The 18,147-nt window shown below is 40.2% G+C and overlaps 1 protein-coding gene across 1 annotated transcript; it reads right to left on the bottom strand.

Moving 5' to 3' along the window:
- Window positions 1-334: 334 nt before the first annotated feature.
- Window positions 335-4,548, bottom strand: LOC139216674 (adenosine receptor A1-like). Its single transcript, XM_070847874.1, has 3 exons — window positions 4,208-4,548; window positions 950-1,244; window positions 335-789 (listed from the first exon to the last, which is right to left on the bottom strand). Exons 1-3 carry the CDS (start codon window positions 4,546-4,548, stop codon window positions 406-408), a joined length of 1,020 nt encoding a protein of 339 aa, XP_070703975.1. The 3' UTR covers window positions 335-405.
- Between the last annotated feature and the right edge of the window lie 13,599 nt (window positions 4,549-18,147).

Below are 18,147 nucleotides of genomic sequence, written 5' to 3' on the forward strand. Positions count from 1 at the left end.
TCACATGAAATAGGCCATGAGCTACAGAGATGCACTTACTGATTCAAGCTCAACAGGTTGGTGTTGAAACTGATGTGAAGCCCCTTATCCCATACAACATGATCGTCATTTAGTTAGCCTGTGGAGAAATGAACATGATCAGTCTTATTTAAGTCAAAGTCTGATTCAGGATGTTTATCCCGTCTCCATACTGATTTGCCATCCTGTCCACTTAGATTGTGTTGGATGGAGGAAATCAGTCTGTCCACGATGCAATTCCTTCATCTCTTTCATTCCTCTGACATGCTTCGATGCCATTAAGGCCATTTTGGCCAGTAATCCCTTGAGCATGGAGATAAAGCCAGTGTCTTTTCCATTCTGTGAATCAGTGGACAGTTACATAGCAATCCAATTAGCTGCCAAAGGTCACACATCATCATCGTCGTCATCATTTTGCCTCAGCCGTCTTTCATGACTCCGTCCTCTTTGGCTCCCTCTTTGAGGAAGCCGCCCAACTGGATCCTGACAAAGCACGTACAGTTTCCAGATTTTCTGGAACGCTGTGCGAAATTTCTTAATGCGGAAAGCGTAAACAATGGGGTTGACAGCCGAGTTGCCGTGGGTGAGTATGATGGCGATGTAAATGAGGAACACTGGCTTATCACAGGTAGGGCAAAAGAGGGTGATGCAGTTGAGGATGTGAAGGGGGAGCCAGCTGACGGCGAAGAGGAACAGAACAAGGGCGAGCGACTTGGCTAGTTTGAGTTCTTTGCCAAAGTATCGACTGGGGTCTGTGTGGCTAGCTGTCACCTACAGAGAGATAAAGAAGAAGATCGTCAGCGTATACATTTAGCTTAAATGTAATTACTTCACGTTAAGCCTGTTTTGATAGCAAAATAATTATCTTTTAATTGCTGCATATCAAACAAAGCGACTACATTTGTCCTACACAAACAGAGGAAGTCCTCACCTTCTTGTTGAGCTGTTTGTGGATCATGTAGAAAATCTCGACATAGATGGCCAGCATGAGAAGCAAAGGAGGAAGCACCCAGCCAAAGAAGTTGAAGTAGACCATGTAGTCCATGCTGATGACTGTCTCAAACTCACAGGTCACCAAGAGGTCATCAGTGATCAGGGAGCCATTGTCACGGAGACGCTGTAGGTTATTCCAACCCAACATGGGCGTGAGGCCCACTATGATGGACACCAGCCAGCACAATAACACAGCCGTGCCAGCACGCCGAGGGGTCACCACTCGCTTGTAGCTATGGCAAGAAATGAGAAGATAAAGTTTTGAGAAAAAAATCTGTGTGGACAGACACAGCATGACTGTGTGTGTGTGTGTGCGCCATGTTTTATTTTCTATGGTATTGTTTCTGCAAAGTTAATATCATATTTCAATTAGCAAGTGCTTTGACCACCAATTTATATGCTTTCTTGTGTTGATGAAGAAGACGAGTCATTAAGTCAACAAACTTGCTTAGTAATGTCTGTTAAAAAACAATATCAGCTAACGCTTGCTAACATTAGCTTAGTAACCCTAGGCTACTGGTCATACCAGATTAATTTAGACTGTAGCAGCAAAGCCCATGAGTAGTAGTACTGCATTTTATTGTCTGTAAATTAAAAATTTAATCTGTGAAAGAAAAAATTAGTTCTTTCTTCTTCCTCCTCCTCTAAAAAGTTGCATAGTCTTGCTTTAAGGTTGTAGTATGTAGAGTTGCTCAATTTGACTTATTTTATGAACAGTTTCGGTAATTTTGTCTTGTAATTTTCCACTTATTTTTTTTATCTCTTTGTGGGATAGCAGCAGGTGACGTAGTTTCTGTTTGATCTTTTTCTGCAAATGACTGCTGTGTTCTTAGAATCAAATCAAAGTCAGACGCAAGCAAGATATCTGTATTGTTTAGAAAAGGAAAACTGTGGGAGATTTTGTCAAACCTAACTGTCCGCAATTCTTTGTAATCTTCAAAGGATGCCACTGGTCCTGCTTCACCCACACAGTGGTCTGCTATTGTACAGGTCCAGGAATTAGTCATTGACAAACGGATATGAAACATTCCTGTGGTAGACTGAGCTGTTGAATTTCTAAAGAGTAAGTGCTGACTCAATCAGAGCTCCCTAATGCTGGCGCAGACACAGAAACACACACTGAGATATGTTCCAGAGCCAAACTGTCATATTTTCCTCTTTTTCCGCCATTCGCTCTCTCTCAGCTGTCCTTGCTTTTCACTCTCTGTCATATAAAGCATACAAACACTCAGGAGTTCAGCCAGGGTGGGGCAGACACAACGCTGGACTTATGAATGAGTACTCACAGAATGTTTAAAGAGAGCTTGTCTAGAGTAGGTCTTCCCGTATGTGATGACAGTCTTTATCTTGACTTATACGTCTCTGCACAGCTGCTTGTACAGTTCAGCTGTCTGTCTGCATACAGATGAGCTGTCTGTCTGCCAAAATATTACTGTCTAGATTCAACTCTTCCTTCATCTATTTCTATTTTCCTGTGGGATTTCCATCCTCTTTTCACACCTGCAAATCCCATCCTTCATCTAAGAGCTCAAGCAGTAGTTGAGACTTTTGTAAATCTCAGGCACACCTCCCTTATCATGACATTCTCCATCCAAACCACCACTGCTATAAAAAGAAATGAGTGCTTGATAAATTGCGTTCCTTTTTGAGTCCCAGGGATGGTTTAGGGAGGGGGACTCACATTATCACCTACCAGGATAAAGTACAATAAAATTCACTGGTGTTTGAAATCTGAGCTTGTCCAGATAGGAATATCAGGCTAAAATGGATCATGAGTGAAATCGAAGTAAATTTTCACAGATTTGTGATCATTAAGATATGATACTTCTGTCTAATGTGAGATATTTCCTGTTCACTACCTTGTACTATCACTACATCGAATACACACCACTGTGTGATGAAGTATGTTGCTGGGAAACCCTGCAACATACTGATAAATAACAGTTACAACTATAACAGTGAGAGAATACTACACGATGTATTCCTGTGTGGGATCACTGCAGCCTGTGTTAACGTCCTCTCAGTGCAGTGTTTGCACATGTTTCTATATGTGTGTTGGTTGCCAGTTTGAGAAATTATGCAATCCATCAACCAGCCACCATGAGGCTATTGACCAATCATGCATTCTCTGCCAGGCTCATCCAGGCTTATTGTTAAATGAGCCAATTTAAAGTGGAAACTTTAATTTTCAGTAAGATTATGGGTAAGGCAAGACAAGAAGTGTGCAAAATGATGATAATATACAGTTCTACAGTTTACCATCAAGTTAGTTACTTACTAACAAGATCAGAAGGAGTAAAGAAAAAATTACAACATGTATGACTTCCATGCAGTTCATGTACTTTTAGCTCAGGCAGGAAAACAGTTTGACTCCCCACAGATGTGAAATTCAACAGCTTTAAAAATGCCAAATGGGCCTTTACCTTTCTTTGCACCAGCAGCATCCCAATGTGATAAATATGTAAATAGAATAAACTGAATTAATCTATCTATCTATCTATCTATCTATCTATCTATCTATCTATCTATCTATCTATCTATCTATAAATTCAACATCCATGATTGGTACAAATACATTTTCAGCTGAAATACATATTCATTCAATCATCTAAAAACAATCCTGCAGCCAAATTATTTTTAGAGGAAACATATACAACAATCAGAGACTCTGTATATTCAGAATACTAGCCGAAACAGACCACATATATTTCTTTTTGTTTTTTTTATCTTCTTTCTGCTGCTTTTTGGGCATAATGTGCTGCTCTGGTTTAAGTTTATGGCTTATATTTTGGGTACAAGATGTCATGAAAGTGTACATTCAAGTTGTTGAAAATCAATAAAAGAATAAATACGTCTAAATATAATTTGTCCTCATATAAAAACCAGGTAATAAAATGGCATAGCCTTAAAATCACTGACTTCATCACTGATGCAATGATTCCCAGTAGAGATATTACAGATATGTCAAAGCAGATTACTGTATCCCTACATTAATGTTGCTCTAAACTAGTTCAAAATGATCAGACACACCTTTCCACTACATACACAGTCATTTCTGGTAGGAGCACAGATGAAAATCCTGCACGACACTGTAACGACCGCCCTAGTGGGTGCCCTTGGTCCGAGCAGCGGTCCAGACACAAAGGCTTCAATAAATGTGATATTTAAAACTAGAAGAATTCACCTTTATGCCTACCTCATGGGTATTTTGACTCTCAGATAGCGGTCGATGGCGATGGCCAGCAGCGCTAGGATTGAACTTTGCGTCAGGACGAGCACTGTGCAGGCGACCAGCAGGCAACTGTAGAAGTGCGTCTGGAGTCCAATGCTGATGGTTATGGCGAGGGGGATGACAAGAGCCCCGACTGCAATGTCAGCCAAGGCCAGTGAGACGATGAAACAAAACGTGGTGTCTCTCAGAGACCGGTTAATACGCACAGCCCAGACCACCATCACGTTACCGATGACCGAGGACACGGCGATCACCACCTCCATCCCGATGTAGAGGGCTTTAGAGGGAGGCAGACCCGAAGACATGTTCACGGATGCTGGCGGAGTGCGCGCTCAGTGGAGAAACAGCCTGAACGCGTCGAGCGAGTTCCCTGTTTGAGTTTGAGGCAACCAAATGAGACGCCCGGACTTGGGTTTGGCATGTTTTATGTCCCCACAGAGGTAAAGGTTGTATCTGCTACTCTTAATTGTTTTTGAATGTGGTCCAGGACATCGAGCTGCGCGCCAGACGCACAACTTGGTCTCCATATGGTCCTACGGCGGTAATTTCCGAGAATGAAGTGACCCATGCAGACCTGCTGGCGTAGGGGCAGGACGGACCCGGGATAGGCTAGTGAATGAGTCACAAGCAGGTTCTCAGAGCGCGGATTAGCAGGCTCCTCGATGTCAGGCATGTGAGAAAGGTCTGAAAATTAAACAGAAAAAGGTGGCATTTCCTGCTGAACTGAGTCATTTTGATAATTCAGTAACTCAAATCAGTATTTACTCCCTCATGGTCGGCTCAAGACTACAAAATGCAGATTTTCCTCCGGATAATTGTTTCTTGAGAAATCATCCCAGCTGTGTGTGTGTTGTGACGCACAGAAAGGAAGCTGGATGAGGATTTAATGGGCTTTGTGGAGGAAGGAGACAATAAAACAATACTGGACAACATCAGCTTGGTATCAGTGGAAAACAGCAGGACTCATCTGCAGGACAGAAGCACTCAGACAAACCTATATAGATGCAAATGAGACTCATAAAGTTGCATAAAAGCATAGTGTTCCCATAGTGCATGGAGTGCCTTCATCTGCATTGCATTTCACTGCAAATGGGACTGCAGTTTTTGAATGGACACAATTTGGACAAACTCCTCCAGCTGGAGTGGCAAGAATACAGATCAACACTGGGGGCTGGTGGCTGTGGCTCAGTGGTAGAGTGGGTCGTCCCTCAACCAGAAGGTCAGAAGTTCAACCCCCAGCTCCTATGGGTCAACATGTCGACACTGAACTTGCTCCTGAAGCATGGCTTCAGTGTGTGAATGAGTATGAAAGAATAGTCTCCTCCAAATTAGATCCCTCCTGTATGAATGATGTGTGAATGGGTGAATGAGGATGTCATGTAAAGCGCTTTGAGTAGTTGAAATAACTAGAAAGGTGCTATACAAATACAGACCATTTACCATTCACTGACAGCCCGTTACGAGATAGAAAACGATCAGGGTCGAAGTGTCTTTCCCTCACCTTGACTACAGTGAAGGCCCCCCCCACCCCCGAGAATGATTTATGTTGGTCTCTGTCCTCAATCATTCATCTGTCTGTAACTCCTCTCTGACATTCATCAAGTCCACAAGATCATTTCCAAACCAAACCAGTGACACTCATCTCTGGGTTACTCCGGGCCAAATTTACTTTTAAATACATTCCCAGGTTTTAGTAACCTCTTGCTGATAAGTAAACGATACAATTAATTCCTGGACTGGAGAGAGTTCAGAAATAATGAGGTATCTGTAGTCTTATTTAAAGAATGTGCAATTCTGTTATTACTAATTCTACTATTTCAATCAAAAGGAATTTGTAGTCAAAAAAGCCTCACATGGGCTCAAGAACTAATGTTTTCCTTTTTTTCCTTTATTTGTCATATATTGTTTTAATGTTCATTCATTGAGTGTGTAATGAGAAAACCAGATATCGTGTGTATGGTTGATCTCAAGACTTTTTTTTTTTTTTTTTGGGGGGGGGTCCATTCCCAGTACAGTATCACTGTAAAAACTACAAACTACTACAACTCTCATAGCTGAGTGTCAACTTATTCAGCATTTCTGAAGACAATATCAGTGGGACAAAGTGCATGTGGTCATTACCTCCAGAGACATACAAGATCTTATGTTTGCTGGAATTAATATTTATGGTAGATCACCATGATCTTTAAATGATTCAGAGGGCCTGCAGGCCTTCTGCAATTGCTCACAGAAGAATTATTATGACAACTCATTTAGAGCAGTCTCTTCTAAGGAACAACTCCTATCTCAATGACACAGAAACCATTTTTATGAGACTAGAGGAGTAACAGGAGGAATACCAATTTGTTTATTTTCCCCTGCAACAAAGAAGTCTCTTCTACACAGATAGGTGCATCAGCATTGCATGGGATAACAACAGGGTCCAAGCTTTACCACAGAAACAGGGGTCTACAGGAGTGACACGCACGACCTGGAGGCTGTTTTAGTTAAAACAAATCAAGGCAAGGAATATTTGTCACAATGGCCCACTTTAGCTTCAGACTCTCTGCTCCAGTCTGTTTCTCCCATCACTGCAGAGCAAACAGGTTCAGGTAGGCAGCATGAGAGCAAAGGCTGGATGAGGTTGTGAAATCCAGTCACACAGGATCTTGATCAGTTCTTCATATCTGACTGACACAGGAGACTGAAGAAGTAAATGTGACGTGAGTCTACCACAAATCTCTGTAATCTCTGTCTGTCATTTACATCAATTTAACTGGAACTGGAAAAGTCATCAATGCACTTATGCCTTCGGTGCAAGCTGAGGTCGCCTCAGAGCAGTGATGCACTGTTATTAGAAATAGAGATGTTAATATTTAGTGTGCGATCCCACAGATCATATCACAGTCAATGATCACTATGTTCAATATTTATTTATGACACATGTTTGACCATGCTGATAATGATCACATGCTGAGTAGAGGGCAATTTCACTGGGCTGAAGACTAGTGTGATCTTAATGCAAGTATGGAGGCCCAGAAGGTCCATAAACATTGAGACTGGTGAGGTATGATTATTACTTCAGTGTGATCATAGCCTCATAACATTGCACACATCCTACACCTGCGATACAACATTTTTACTCATTAACTTTAGTCCACATGTTGCAATGAAACAGTCTCAGCTTCGCAGAGACTGTACGTGTCCACAGTGTCTATTCAAAACAAGAGTCCATTGTTGGTGCTGTTAATAATGATGCAGATCTGTGCTCTTAAGCCACTGCTCTTTTTGCATCATGTTTATATAGTATGGGTCCATCAGTCGACAACAGTAACTAAGTACTCAAGTACTGTACAACTCTTGCTCTTTACTTAGGTATTTTCATTTTCTGCTACTTTGTACTCCACTACATTTCAGAGAGAAATATTGTACATTTCACTTCACTATACTCATACTTTACATAATAAGACTTTATATATAAAAAGACATACGAGAAAGCTATAAGACTAAACCAGTGGTTTCAAACCATTTTGATTAATAATCCCTTATACATGTATGTCTCGTTGGGGTCTTCTCAAGTTTCAGAAGTTTTTTTCTTCTTTCCTATCCCATTAATCATCTCACTATCTCCTCAGATTTATATTGAGACTGTTCGGTGCATCCTGACCACTAAGTTAGGATCTGCTGGACTAAATTACCTGACCATGTATGAAGTAGGTAAGACTAGCTCCATCTAGATGAATTACAACAGTGCTTACACATTTATAGATCAATATTAACAACCTAATAACCTAATATATTATGATATATCAGTCACAGGAGGGGCATTTTACTGCAGAACTAGTACTCTTACTTTACTTTAAAGGTCCCATATTCTGCTTTCAAAGTTCATGCTTGTGTTTGGAGGTCCTACCACAACAGGTTTGCATGGTTTGATGTTAAAAAACACAATATTTAATACAAAACAGACATGGCTGCTGCAGCTGTTTTCAGCCTCTGTCTGAATGCTGACTGAAGACTGACTGTTTCGGTGCTACTAGCTACAGTTGATCCTTTCTAACAGCTGATAGTTTTAGTGTTGATAGTTTTAATATTGTTACTTCATCTGAAAGCAACTTTATCTCCATCTTTCCAAGAAATGAACTTTCACAGGCCTGCTGCTTGTTTCCCAGCATGCATTGAGGTCCATTGTGTGGAAGCTGTGTGGTGGCTGTTGAAGCATGATAATTTAGGGAGAGAACGTGCAGCTCCTCATCAACCCTTCCCAGCCCTGCATAAATGGAGGGAATTGTTTAGACACTTTACTGCTGGGATTGGCTTCATATTACAAGTGCCTCATTTGCTGACCTACAGGATGCCACAGAATATGACTTGTTGTTTCTTATTATTTTGTTATTGATATATCTTATCTTTATCTTTTATCTTTATCTTATCTGCAGATTTCAGGCATTCGAGCACAATGTTGAATTTTCTCTGTAGTTTAAATCAGGATTTAAAAGAGCACAGTCTGTGCAGGTAAGGAAAACAACAAACAGCTTATAAAAATGTTTCAGCCCCTCAGCAAATAACCAAAGGGAGACTAGAGAAAAAAAAGAGACTAAAGAAAACAGAAAACTTGGCAGAGAAGATCATAAGCTGAAGGACTGCTGAAGCTGAAGTGAAAAAACACGATAAAACAAGACAGAGACAGCAAAATGTGCAAATAAGGCAAACATATGCTTGTTATGTGAAAGTAGTAACAACGTTTAAAGGGGTATTCCGGCAATTTATTATTAACCTTCCATAAATGTGAGGAACTTGCTAGAGATAAATTTAAGAAGAAAAAAAAAGGAATGATCAAAATCAAAACAACAGAGGCTGAGATATCACGACTTTTCCAGAAACACTAGGTAGCCCAAGCTGAAATAATCCCAATGATGTCATCAGGGTTAACTTTTCAAGCTTTCAACAGCTCCACCCCAAACTGTAAATAATATTTCAATACAGCTTTTACAGGCAAAGTCGCACTCACCAAAACTGATGTGTAAATTCAGTGGAATGCCCCTTTAATGTCAACTCAGCATTGCTGAGTAGATTCGCCGGAGTCTTCAAACATGTTAAGGTTCTTTGAAGCTGTTGTGATATTATGCTGTCAGTGTGATGTCATAGGTGTTAAAAATTAATCAAGTTAACCGAAAATTATGTTTGTCAAACATTTGAAGTTAAGTTAAAACTATTTTGATGAAGGTGAAACTAATTTTTACAAATCTTTTGGTTGCCAAATGATTGCAGTACGGGTCCAACAGTCAGATGTTTCTCTCGTTGTCGTCTTTATCTTTTTGCTGAATCCCCAGCAGCCACATTACAATAGTGTACCCCATCTAGTGTAGACTAGTCAGTGGGATAAATATGATAATAACTCTGCAGCACAATACATTTGGAGAGTTTTAATGGGCATCTTCAGCATTTTTTTTTTGGTGTCACCAAAAGATCTCATCTAATTCAACAGCTTAACTGAGTGGTACATTTACATTTTTTATGTTAGTATTCAGATAATTGATTGCTTCTGTTGAATTTTGAGGAAGCTGGATGCATATCTTGCAAAGCTTTTGCACACCGCACCAAACTACTTCCTGTGTTCACAGCAGTCTTTCACAACTTCAGTCATCGCTGCTGTACCCACGAAACACTGAATCACCATCTGTCCCACGTCAGTCATCCTAACAGAGTGTTCTGTCCCATCTTGAGACTGAGCACGAAGTCGATTTGCATACAATGATTCATTCAACACGACCATTCATTAGACACAAGATGTTTTGTATACTCCATCATCTGAGACAGCACTCATCATATCTACATATTGTCAGGTAGTTCTATAATATATAGGTGCATAGTAGTTGGATGTAACATAGTTGAGGCAGAATGGCATGCTTGACCTCTGTGTTAACCTCCCTTTCTCAGTCTGTAAGTGAAAAAACCTTGTTGAGGATTTTCACAAGTTCGTTAATCGCCCAAGGTTAGGGAAGATTGTAACCACTTAAGTAGAAATGATGGGAATCTTTATGCATCTGGGACAACACCATAGGTTTTATCCGCTGTCCTCTCTCATGATGCATTAGTAAAAACCTTTTAAGGATTTATCAGCTGGGTAATAAATTAAAAAAAAGATGGGTGTGTGTAAATTGATTTGCATGAAACTCGGCATGTCAATGAATTAATCAATTCTTAATGAATAAACTATTCATTTTTTAAAATGCATTTAATGTATTTGTAATGACTGTGGAAGAATTTAGAAAGTAAAAGGATATTATTGCTCACAGGATCGGATAGTAAATCTTAATGTTTTACTGTTTCCAGAGACGGATGAATGTTTGTGTGTACCTGTAGTTTTGAAATGTGTTTTGTTTTGTGAATATGGTGCAATGGATTGGTTGAGGTTTAATGCCGCACTTCGGGTCAAACCTCTACTTCTTTTTTTTTCATTGTATTCATTCAGTTTCATTCATTTACAGTAAAATAAAAACATACTAATACATAAATAAATGTGCATTTTTTTTATCTTGGAAGTAGCAGTGAGCAGTAAGACAACATGGATAGGAAGTCCTCAAAGCACCTAGAAAAATGGTGAGTCTAACATCTGCGGTTCCAAGAGAACTGGGTCATAAATAGACCTGCTGGTGAGACTATTGTTGCGTTACAGCTGGGGGTCGCTCATGAGACAGAAGATCCTATAATCACCAGTTTTTGAAACAAAGTGACAGATAGTGTACATTGTGTACAGACAATCTAACTAGATGCAGAAAAGAATCTAAACCAAAATACTCGAGTGATGAGGACATACACGTCCATATATCTACTCTCACCTTCTTAAAGATTGGTCAACCAATCAATGACAAGCTGCGATCTGAACCTGTAACATTTCTCTCTTGTGACTGTTGTTACGACTATGGTCGTATGTTGTGTGTGTGTGTGTACGTGTTCTGCTTCCGCTCAGCAGGTATGCAAACAGGTGTGTGCCATAGCCCAGCGGTGGTTGGAGGGGCTGTCTGCTGTGGACACAAATTGGTGGCGTGGCGGATGACGTCAGCCAGATAAGGAGCAAGATGGCGGAATGGCTCTCTCTCTCGGCACTACTAGCTCGCCCGGCATTCCGCTCGTAGCTCTGTCTCTCCGCTCGCTCGCCCTGACTCGCTCTGCATTGTCCAGCACCCCTCATCTCCCTCAGCTCCCAACTGGTCCTTCGGAGTTCTGTTAATGACCAACCTTTGTTCAATTTCCTTAGATTTAGTAGGGGTGGACTGCCAGTTTCCGCTTTGTGGTTAATTTCTAGAGAGGATTATTATTTGTTGTTTTGGCCTGGGTCCACCCTGAAGCTCTCAGTTCTGTTTATTGGTCATTTGTTGTTTATGGAAAATAAACCTGTTATCCAGTGAAGATTGTGTCAGTGACCATTTGGGAATTGGGGAAGTGAGGCTCTTTTATTTTACGCTCCAGAACCCCTAGACTGGGGCGTAACGCCGTTTTCTGTTTCCTCGGCCTGGGGGGGGTACAGGTTTGACTCACCTGTAGCGACACAGCATCTTCTTGTGCAGCGGGTGATGATGGCAGCTGACAGGCCTCTTCAGGCTTTGAGCAGCCCTCACTTCTCTTGATGAAGGGTTTCTTTTATGGCCAAAAAAACCCCCAATTCAAATAGCTAACCCTCTCAGGGGCGTCTTGGTATGGCTCCACGCCAAGAAGATGTGAAGACTCACGATAGCAGTTGTTCTTGTCTCAGGAAGTCCCTCAAAATGACTATATCTCTTAAAAGCCATCATAACAGCTATGAACTTGTATTTCTGAACTCAAAGCCAATGAATCTCAGTCTCTTGAGGCCGTGTTCTCGTACTGTACCAAGTCATGTTCCCACCCCAGTGTTGTCTGGAATTCTTTTGAAAGTAACTTTGTTTTGGCCAACTAGTGTGAGAAAATACCAAGTCTGACTGTCATACATCAATTAGCTCCAGATCCAGTAACAAACAAATCCATACGTCAGTAAACGTCTCAACAGATTTATTATTGCGTTCTCCAGCTGGTGGAGGGAACAATAGTTTTAACAGACTAATTAAAGAAACACATGGACAATAACCCCAAGATTAATTAAGTGAGCAACTACGATGGAATGCAGTTTGATGTGTTGTGATGTTTAGTTTTTTTCAGTTTGTATTTGGACTTGACTTGTACTTGTCTTAATCATGTTCTTATTGTTATGTGTCTTGTTTTACATGTTTGTGTGTACGTGTGTGTGTGTGTGAGTGTTAAGCCCAGATTTAGCAGCTCGTTCAAATAAAGAATAGAATAATGAATAAAGACTAAAGACATAAGGCTGGAGACTGCAGCTTCACACTGGAGCTACGCAGGGTTATAAGTTCAGAGACAAAATTCCATTTTATATATAAAAGCGTCCCTGTTGCACAACATCTAGAGGGAAACTTTAAAAGAAGTGCCACTGTGTGACCTTGACTGTTGCACAGATGCTCACAGCAAACACCACACACCGTTAAAGGAGAGGAGTAGGACAGCAGGTAGTAGTATCAGGCTGGATTAAAGTGAAGATGGAGAGAAGATTGAAAATGTCAGTGGTGGGATCAGTGATGGGAAGAGCAAATCAGTGCAGGGCAGATGGTGAGTGAAAGGATCATTGACAACAGATGCCTGCTGGTCCTCTTAATGCATGTGAAGCCCGTAGAGCTACAAGAATTACAACAATTAATTATTTACACACATACACAAAGACTTCATTTTCATTTCAGCTGTAGTGTATAAAACACTGGCATGGCAGGTGAGCGCTCAAGCATTAAAAACAGCAATGACGTCTGATTGTTTGAAGCAGAGGAAGATTGATCATCCGGAGAGGAAGATGTGTGAAATATTACATACATGAAACATTCTTGGGTGGCGGTTCCTCACAGTGAAGCTGTATTTTATATTTAGCATGTTTTTATTAATTAAAAGGGGCATCCCACTCATTTTACTATCCACAGGGAGTACCACACAGCCTGTGAAAACAGTTGTATATTATACTAATGCAATCCAATACAACTGCTCTGCCATGAAGTCTATGATGTGTAGTGTGTAATGGTCAGTTGTTATTGATACTGTCATAGAGGCTCTAATTAAATTACATGTTTTAGCACTGAGATCACAATTAGTGGTGTTCAGAGGTGTTAATAATTGGTAGGATCCAATGTTTCTGGAGCCTGACTCATACTGGCAACTAAAAGTTTAGATATCTCAGCCTTCACTCTTTTTTTTATCTTTTTTTGCTTAATAAAAAATGTGGTTGTCATAAGTCCCCCAACTTTGTGGGACTGCAGTATTAAATAATTGTTGTACGCATTACATTTTAAGAAATGTGTGGCTATGACCATTTTGAATCTATAGTAACTGAAATTGCTTTGCTTCTGTTCTTCACTGAAACAAAGTCCTTTGCGAAAATGTTACCTCTTCTTCCACAGAATAAACGGGTAAGAAGACTTGAGAAGATATGAGAAGTGGTTATAATGATTATAATGTTTGCATTTAGAGACAATGATCTTTTTAATGTAACTTCACGACATTTTCTCCTCTTTGGAGGACGTTTGCTGAGGCTGAAGCATCTTTCTTTGTCGGGCTGAGTAGAGAGCCACTGGTTGAAGGTATTACTGAGATGATTTGACCATCTTTGAAGTTTGAATATTCAATTTGAGAAACATCAGAGAGAATTAGATACAAGCACTTCAACTGAAGCTCAAAAGACATGTCTGGTAAGATGCCCTGAACGCCACGGTGATCGTAGTCGTAGGTTGTTGTCTTTTTTTCTTGTTTGGCAAACATGGCATGAGGAAACAATGTTGATTACAATTTCTATGAGATGTTAAGATGTACACCCCTTTATTTTCTCTAAATCTGGTAAGTGTGTCAAATATGACTGAAACAATTCCAGTCGGTCTAACACTTAACAAGCCCTGTTGCCCCGATGGCTCTGATGGTGCAATGTACATAGTTTACTCATTTTGGAATCAGTCTAACCTGCTTTTTCACTTCTGCTGAATCAAACAGAAAACCAGCAGTGATTTCTTCGAGAGGAAATGTGGTGTCCTCCATCCTTTATTTACCTTTAGGTTTTATACCAGTTATTACTTTTGGAAATAACACACTTTGCACTTTGATTTCCTACTTTTCAACAATTACAGACCAACCTTTTGAAGATGGTGTCAAAGGGCAATTCAAACTTTCCACATCAAAAACTAACCACTTAACTTTCCCTCTGTCGCTCTAATTTTGCTGATGAAGACTATGGAATTTCCAAATTTCATGGTAATCTATCCAATAGTTGTAGAGATATTTCAGTCAAAACCATCAATGTCAAACTCATGGTGGCGCTCCAGAGAGAGTTTACATCCATGTCTGTCATGTCTGAGCCACAAATCTCTGTACAAATTTGTGCCAATGAATCTTTCATAGATATTTTACTGGGTAGGTGAAATTCTGACCAGCTGATGGTGCTACATTAATAGTTCAGGATTCACCAAACTCATGAGGAATCTTCACCATGAATATCTGAGGAATATTGCAGAGTTTAATTCTCTCTCTGTCCGTGTGTTTCATCCAGGTGCTCCAATATCCTCCCACTGTCCAAAGGCATACAGTTTATATGAAATTAAACATTTTAATTGCCTGTAAGTGTGCATGCATTTGTTTAAGTCTCTTGTGATGTACCTGAGACATGTCTCCATGCACGTTGGGATATACTCCAGCCTCCCTTGTCTCTAAACAGGATACACACTTTGGTGAATGGATGGATGATTGGATTTATTCTCCTTTGTCTATTAAAACTGTTAGAAAGGTGATATTAATCATTGACCACCTGCAGTGTACCAAATAAAGAAGATTGATCGTGAAATCTTGATAGTGGTTTTAATTATGCGTATTTAGCCAATAAACCCCAGGATACTTTTATGTTAACACAGAATGTAGGGGTAGTGAAATAATAATGGGTGTGATTGTGTATGAGTGTGTGTTCTGCATTGTTCTCCTCATGCTTTGTTCATCAAACCCTTTCAAGCTTTAATACACAAACACTCTTTTATTGCACTGTATAATTAGGTTTGAATGTATCACCACATTTCATTCTCATTATGGACACTCAGGAAACCCACCAGTTTCATATCTCAGGTTCTGGTAAACAACATGCTAATTATGTATTTTAGAGCTATGCAGTGTTTACAGTGTCTGTACAGAAAACCCCACATGGAGCATAATAAAGAGAAAACACCAGCTTTTCACTTTTCTTGCTTTTTTCTTTTACCAAAAACGAGTAAATTGTTATAGTGCATGTTTATCTCACGTCTTTATGCACCTCAGGTTTCCTTTGTCTACCCTGTCTTCATTTATAGACCACTAATTTGTTTTGCCCAGTAGGTTTTTAGGAGACAGGGTGGCCTTGGTGGAAGCTGAGGTACTGTAAGTAGTTGCTAATTTGGGCAAAAGCAGGTAAGAAGCAGCCATGAGCACAGACTTATTACAAGCAGATGCATCAAGCGTCACAGTTAGTTGTTTGTCAGTGTAATTTAACAATTTATTTATTTCACATTTCTAACATTGGAATATCTTGGGAAAAATAAGCCTCTCTGTTGTAACACAAGTAAAGTCAGTCTGACTTCTTACTGACATTCACCAGTGGTCTCTCTGGGCCTTGAAGGTAATGCTCTGGATCAATGGTCCGTGAAAATGGGATGTTTAAATCCCTCTTAATATGTTTCCACCCATCTAGTTGGATACCTCCTGAGATGATAAGAAACATAAACACAGTTGTCTGCTCATTATCATTGCTCACATATTTAGATTGTCAAGACACTTTTAAAAATGCATTTTATGCACTGTGTAAATTATCTAATCTAATTACACGGTCAAGTTGTTTTATTCCCTCTTTGTTCAAGAAGTCAGATACTAATTGTGTTTATTGAAATATGTCCTTCTAAGTCCTAAATTGTTAGTTGTCTTATTTACTATTACTTGTTTTTGTCTATGCTGACACATAAAATCGAGACTACTGTACTTGTGTCTAAGATGAGATAAGATAAGATGCATCCTCCATATATACAGATATACAAATAAATAAATTGCAGAAGGTATAAATATGAATAACTGACAGGGTTTGGAATAATTACGTCAAGAATATATAATATAATATATATAGATAACCTAATGTGTATGTTGTTCCCATTAGAAATAAGGCAGATTTGCTCACAATAAATTATCCTGTGTGAAAATGTCGCAAGTTTGTTTTTGAGTCACCGCCACTCTGAGAGAACTAGAGGATTAGTCGGACACAGACTGCCAGCTGAGCCCACGCTGGTCAGCTCCTCTACTGGAGACAACGATGTTCCTTTGGGTGTGTCTCTGTTGTTTGTCTCCCTGAGCACTGTGGACCTCTGGTGACCCGTCCATCAGTCTGCACCATCTCAGCCCCACGCGGCGTGTTAACAACAAGCCAGCAAACACATAGAGGTGATAGACCTCTGACGGAGGAAGCGGGCTACATAATAATCAGACTCTGATGGTCTCAGCAGGGTCTGGAAGATTATTTGCAGCCTGTAATGGACGTATTTTACAGTAAGATGTCTCACAGCTGTTAGGCCGTCGCATCATCACCATCGGTGTGATGAGCGAGATTGTTGCTAAGCCTGAATTTTCACAGTCTGCAAACAAAAACGTATCTGGGCAGCAGCTGCTGTTAGTGTGATTCATTGTGACAGTTGGGCTGTTAGCATTGTGTTGTTAGAGGGTTCAGATACAAGTGGCACTGATGTGATATGCAAACACCAAATCTCTATACAGATTACTATTCAGTATATATCCAGGAGCTATTGTAAATAATCAAAACAAAAACAATACTGTCATTTCCCTGGTATTTACCAAAGGCAACGCAAAGTCTGACTGCATCTGCATTTTGTAGGTATCATGTATGGTCTCTGCCAGTGATTTAGGGGGTCAAATAATCAGCCTAAAAGGGGTTTTATTTGAAGAGTCGGTATTGTGCCAGTGTGGTGTTTAGGCCAACACACACACACACACACACACACATACACCCCCCCCACACACACACACTCTAACCAGCTAACTTTCTTTTCCCCAAAAAACTGTAAAATACCTGGAGGCACATAATCATTACATAACCCAGTAGCTCTCACTGAGAGTGTGATTTCAGTGTGACGACCAAGCAACTTGCCCAGCATATATATCTGTACCACAGTTGACATGATGGAAAAAACAACTTTGTCGGTGTTATAACAATACTGGCTTTGATGATGTCCATTAAATCATCTGTGTTTGGCTCATTGGGAGGGGAAAGCATCCCCGGCCAATCAGTCGGCGCTGCTGGGCTTCGTAAAGGCTCTCTGACACCTGCCAGCCTGTTTCTTGTTCGTAGCTGTAGCAAACGTAAGGGTTTGCTCCTGTGCTGTGTCCTGGAAAATTAAAAAGCTTCAGCATCTGCTTCTGGTCAACAGTAGAGCTTTTGCAATCCAGGACCTGAGGATAATAGCCGTGTTTGTATTGCAGAGGGATTTACTCCTCATGTCAGCTTTGTGGATAGGCAGATGTTGGTTTCACAGAACCGGCACAACACGGTGAAGTTTTTAAAATGTAAACATAGTAAGTGAGTATGGATCAAAGTGTTTGCTTTAGATTTCAAGCTTTCCTCAAGGCCTTTAAAGTACTTTTTAAAAATTCTACTTTATATACCTGAAATTCTCGGCACAGTCTTAATGTTCAGCCTTGACATTTCAGTATCTCCAAACATTACTTAAACATTTTAAAATTGCATTAAGTGTGTGCACATATTAAGTAATAAAAGTAGTTGTGTAGTAGCAGTGTTCTGTGATGCTGGAGGAGCTTTGCCAAGTCTGAAGAAACAACCTGAT

Source organism: Pempheris klunzingeri, chromosome 2 (assembly GCF_042242105.1).
Source record: "Pempheris klunzingeri isolate RE-2024b chromosome 2, fPemKlu1.hap1, whole genome shotgun sequence".
Taxonomy (NCBI): Eukaryota; Metazoa; Chordata; class Actinopteri; order Acropomatiformes; family Pempheridae; genus Pempheris; species Pempheris klunzingeri.

Excerpts from the sequence above, each read along its gene's own strand:
- LOC139216674 (XM_070847874.1), bottom strand. The coding sequence starts at position 4,548 with ATGTCTTCGGGTCTGCCTCCCTCTAAAGCCCTCTACATCGGGATGGAG. Across the intron at positions 1,245-4,207 it reads AGAGTCAAAATACCCATGAG|CTACAAGCGAGTGGTGACCC; the intron begins GTAGGCATAAAG and ends TTCTTGCCATAG. Across the intron at positions 790-949 it reads ACAAACAGCTCAACAAGAAG|GTGACAGCTAGCCACACAGA; the intron begins GTGAGGACTTCC and ends ATCTCTCTGTAG.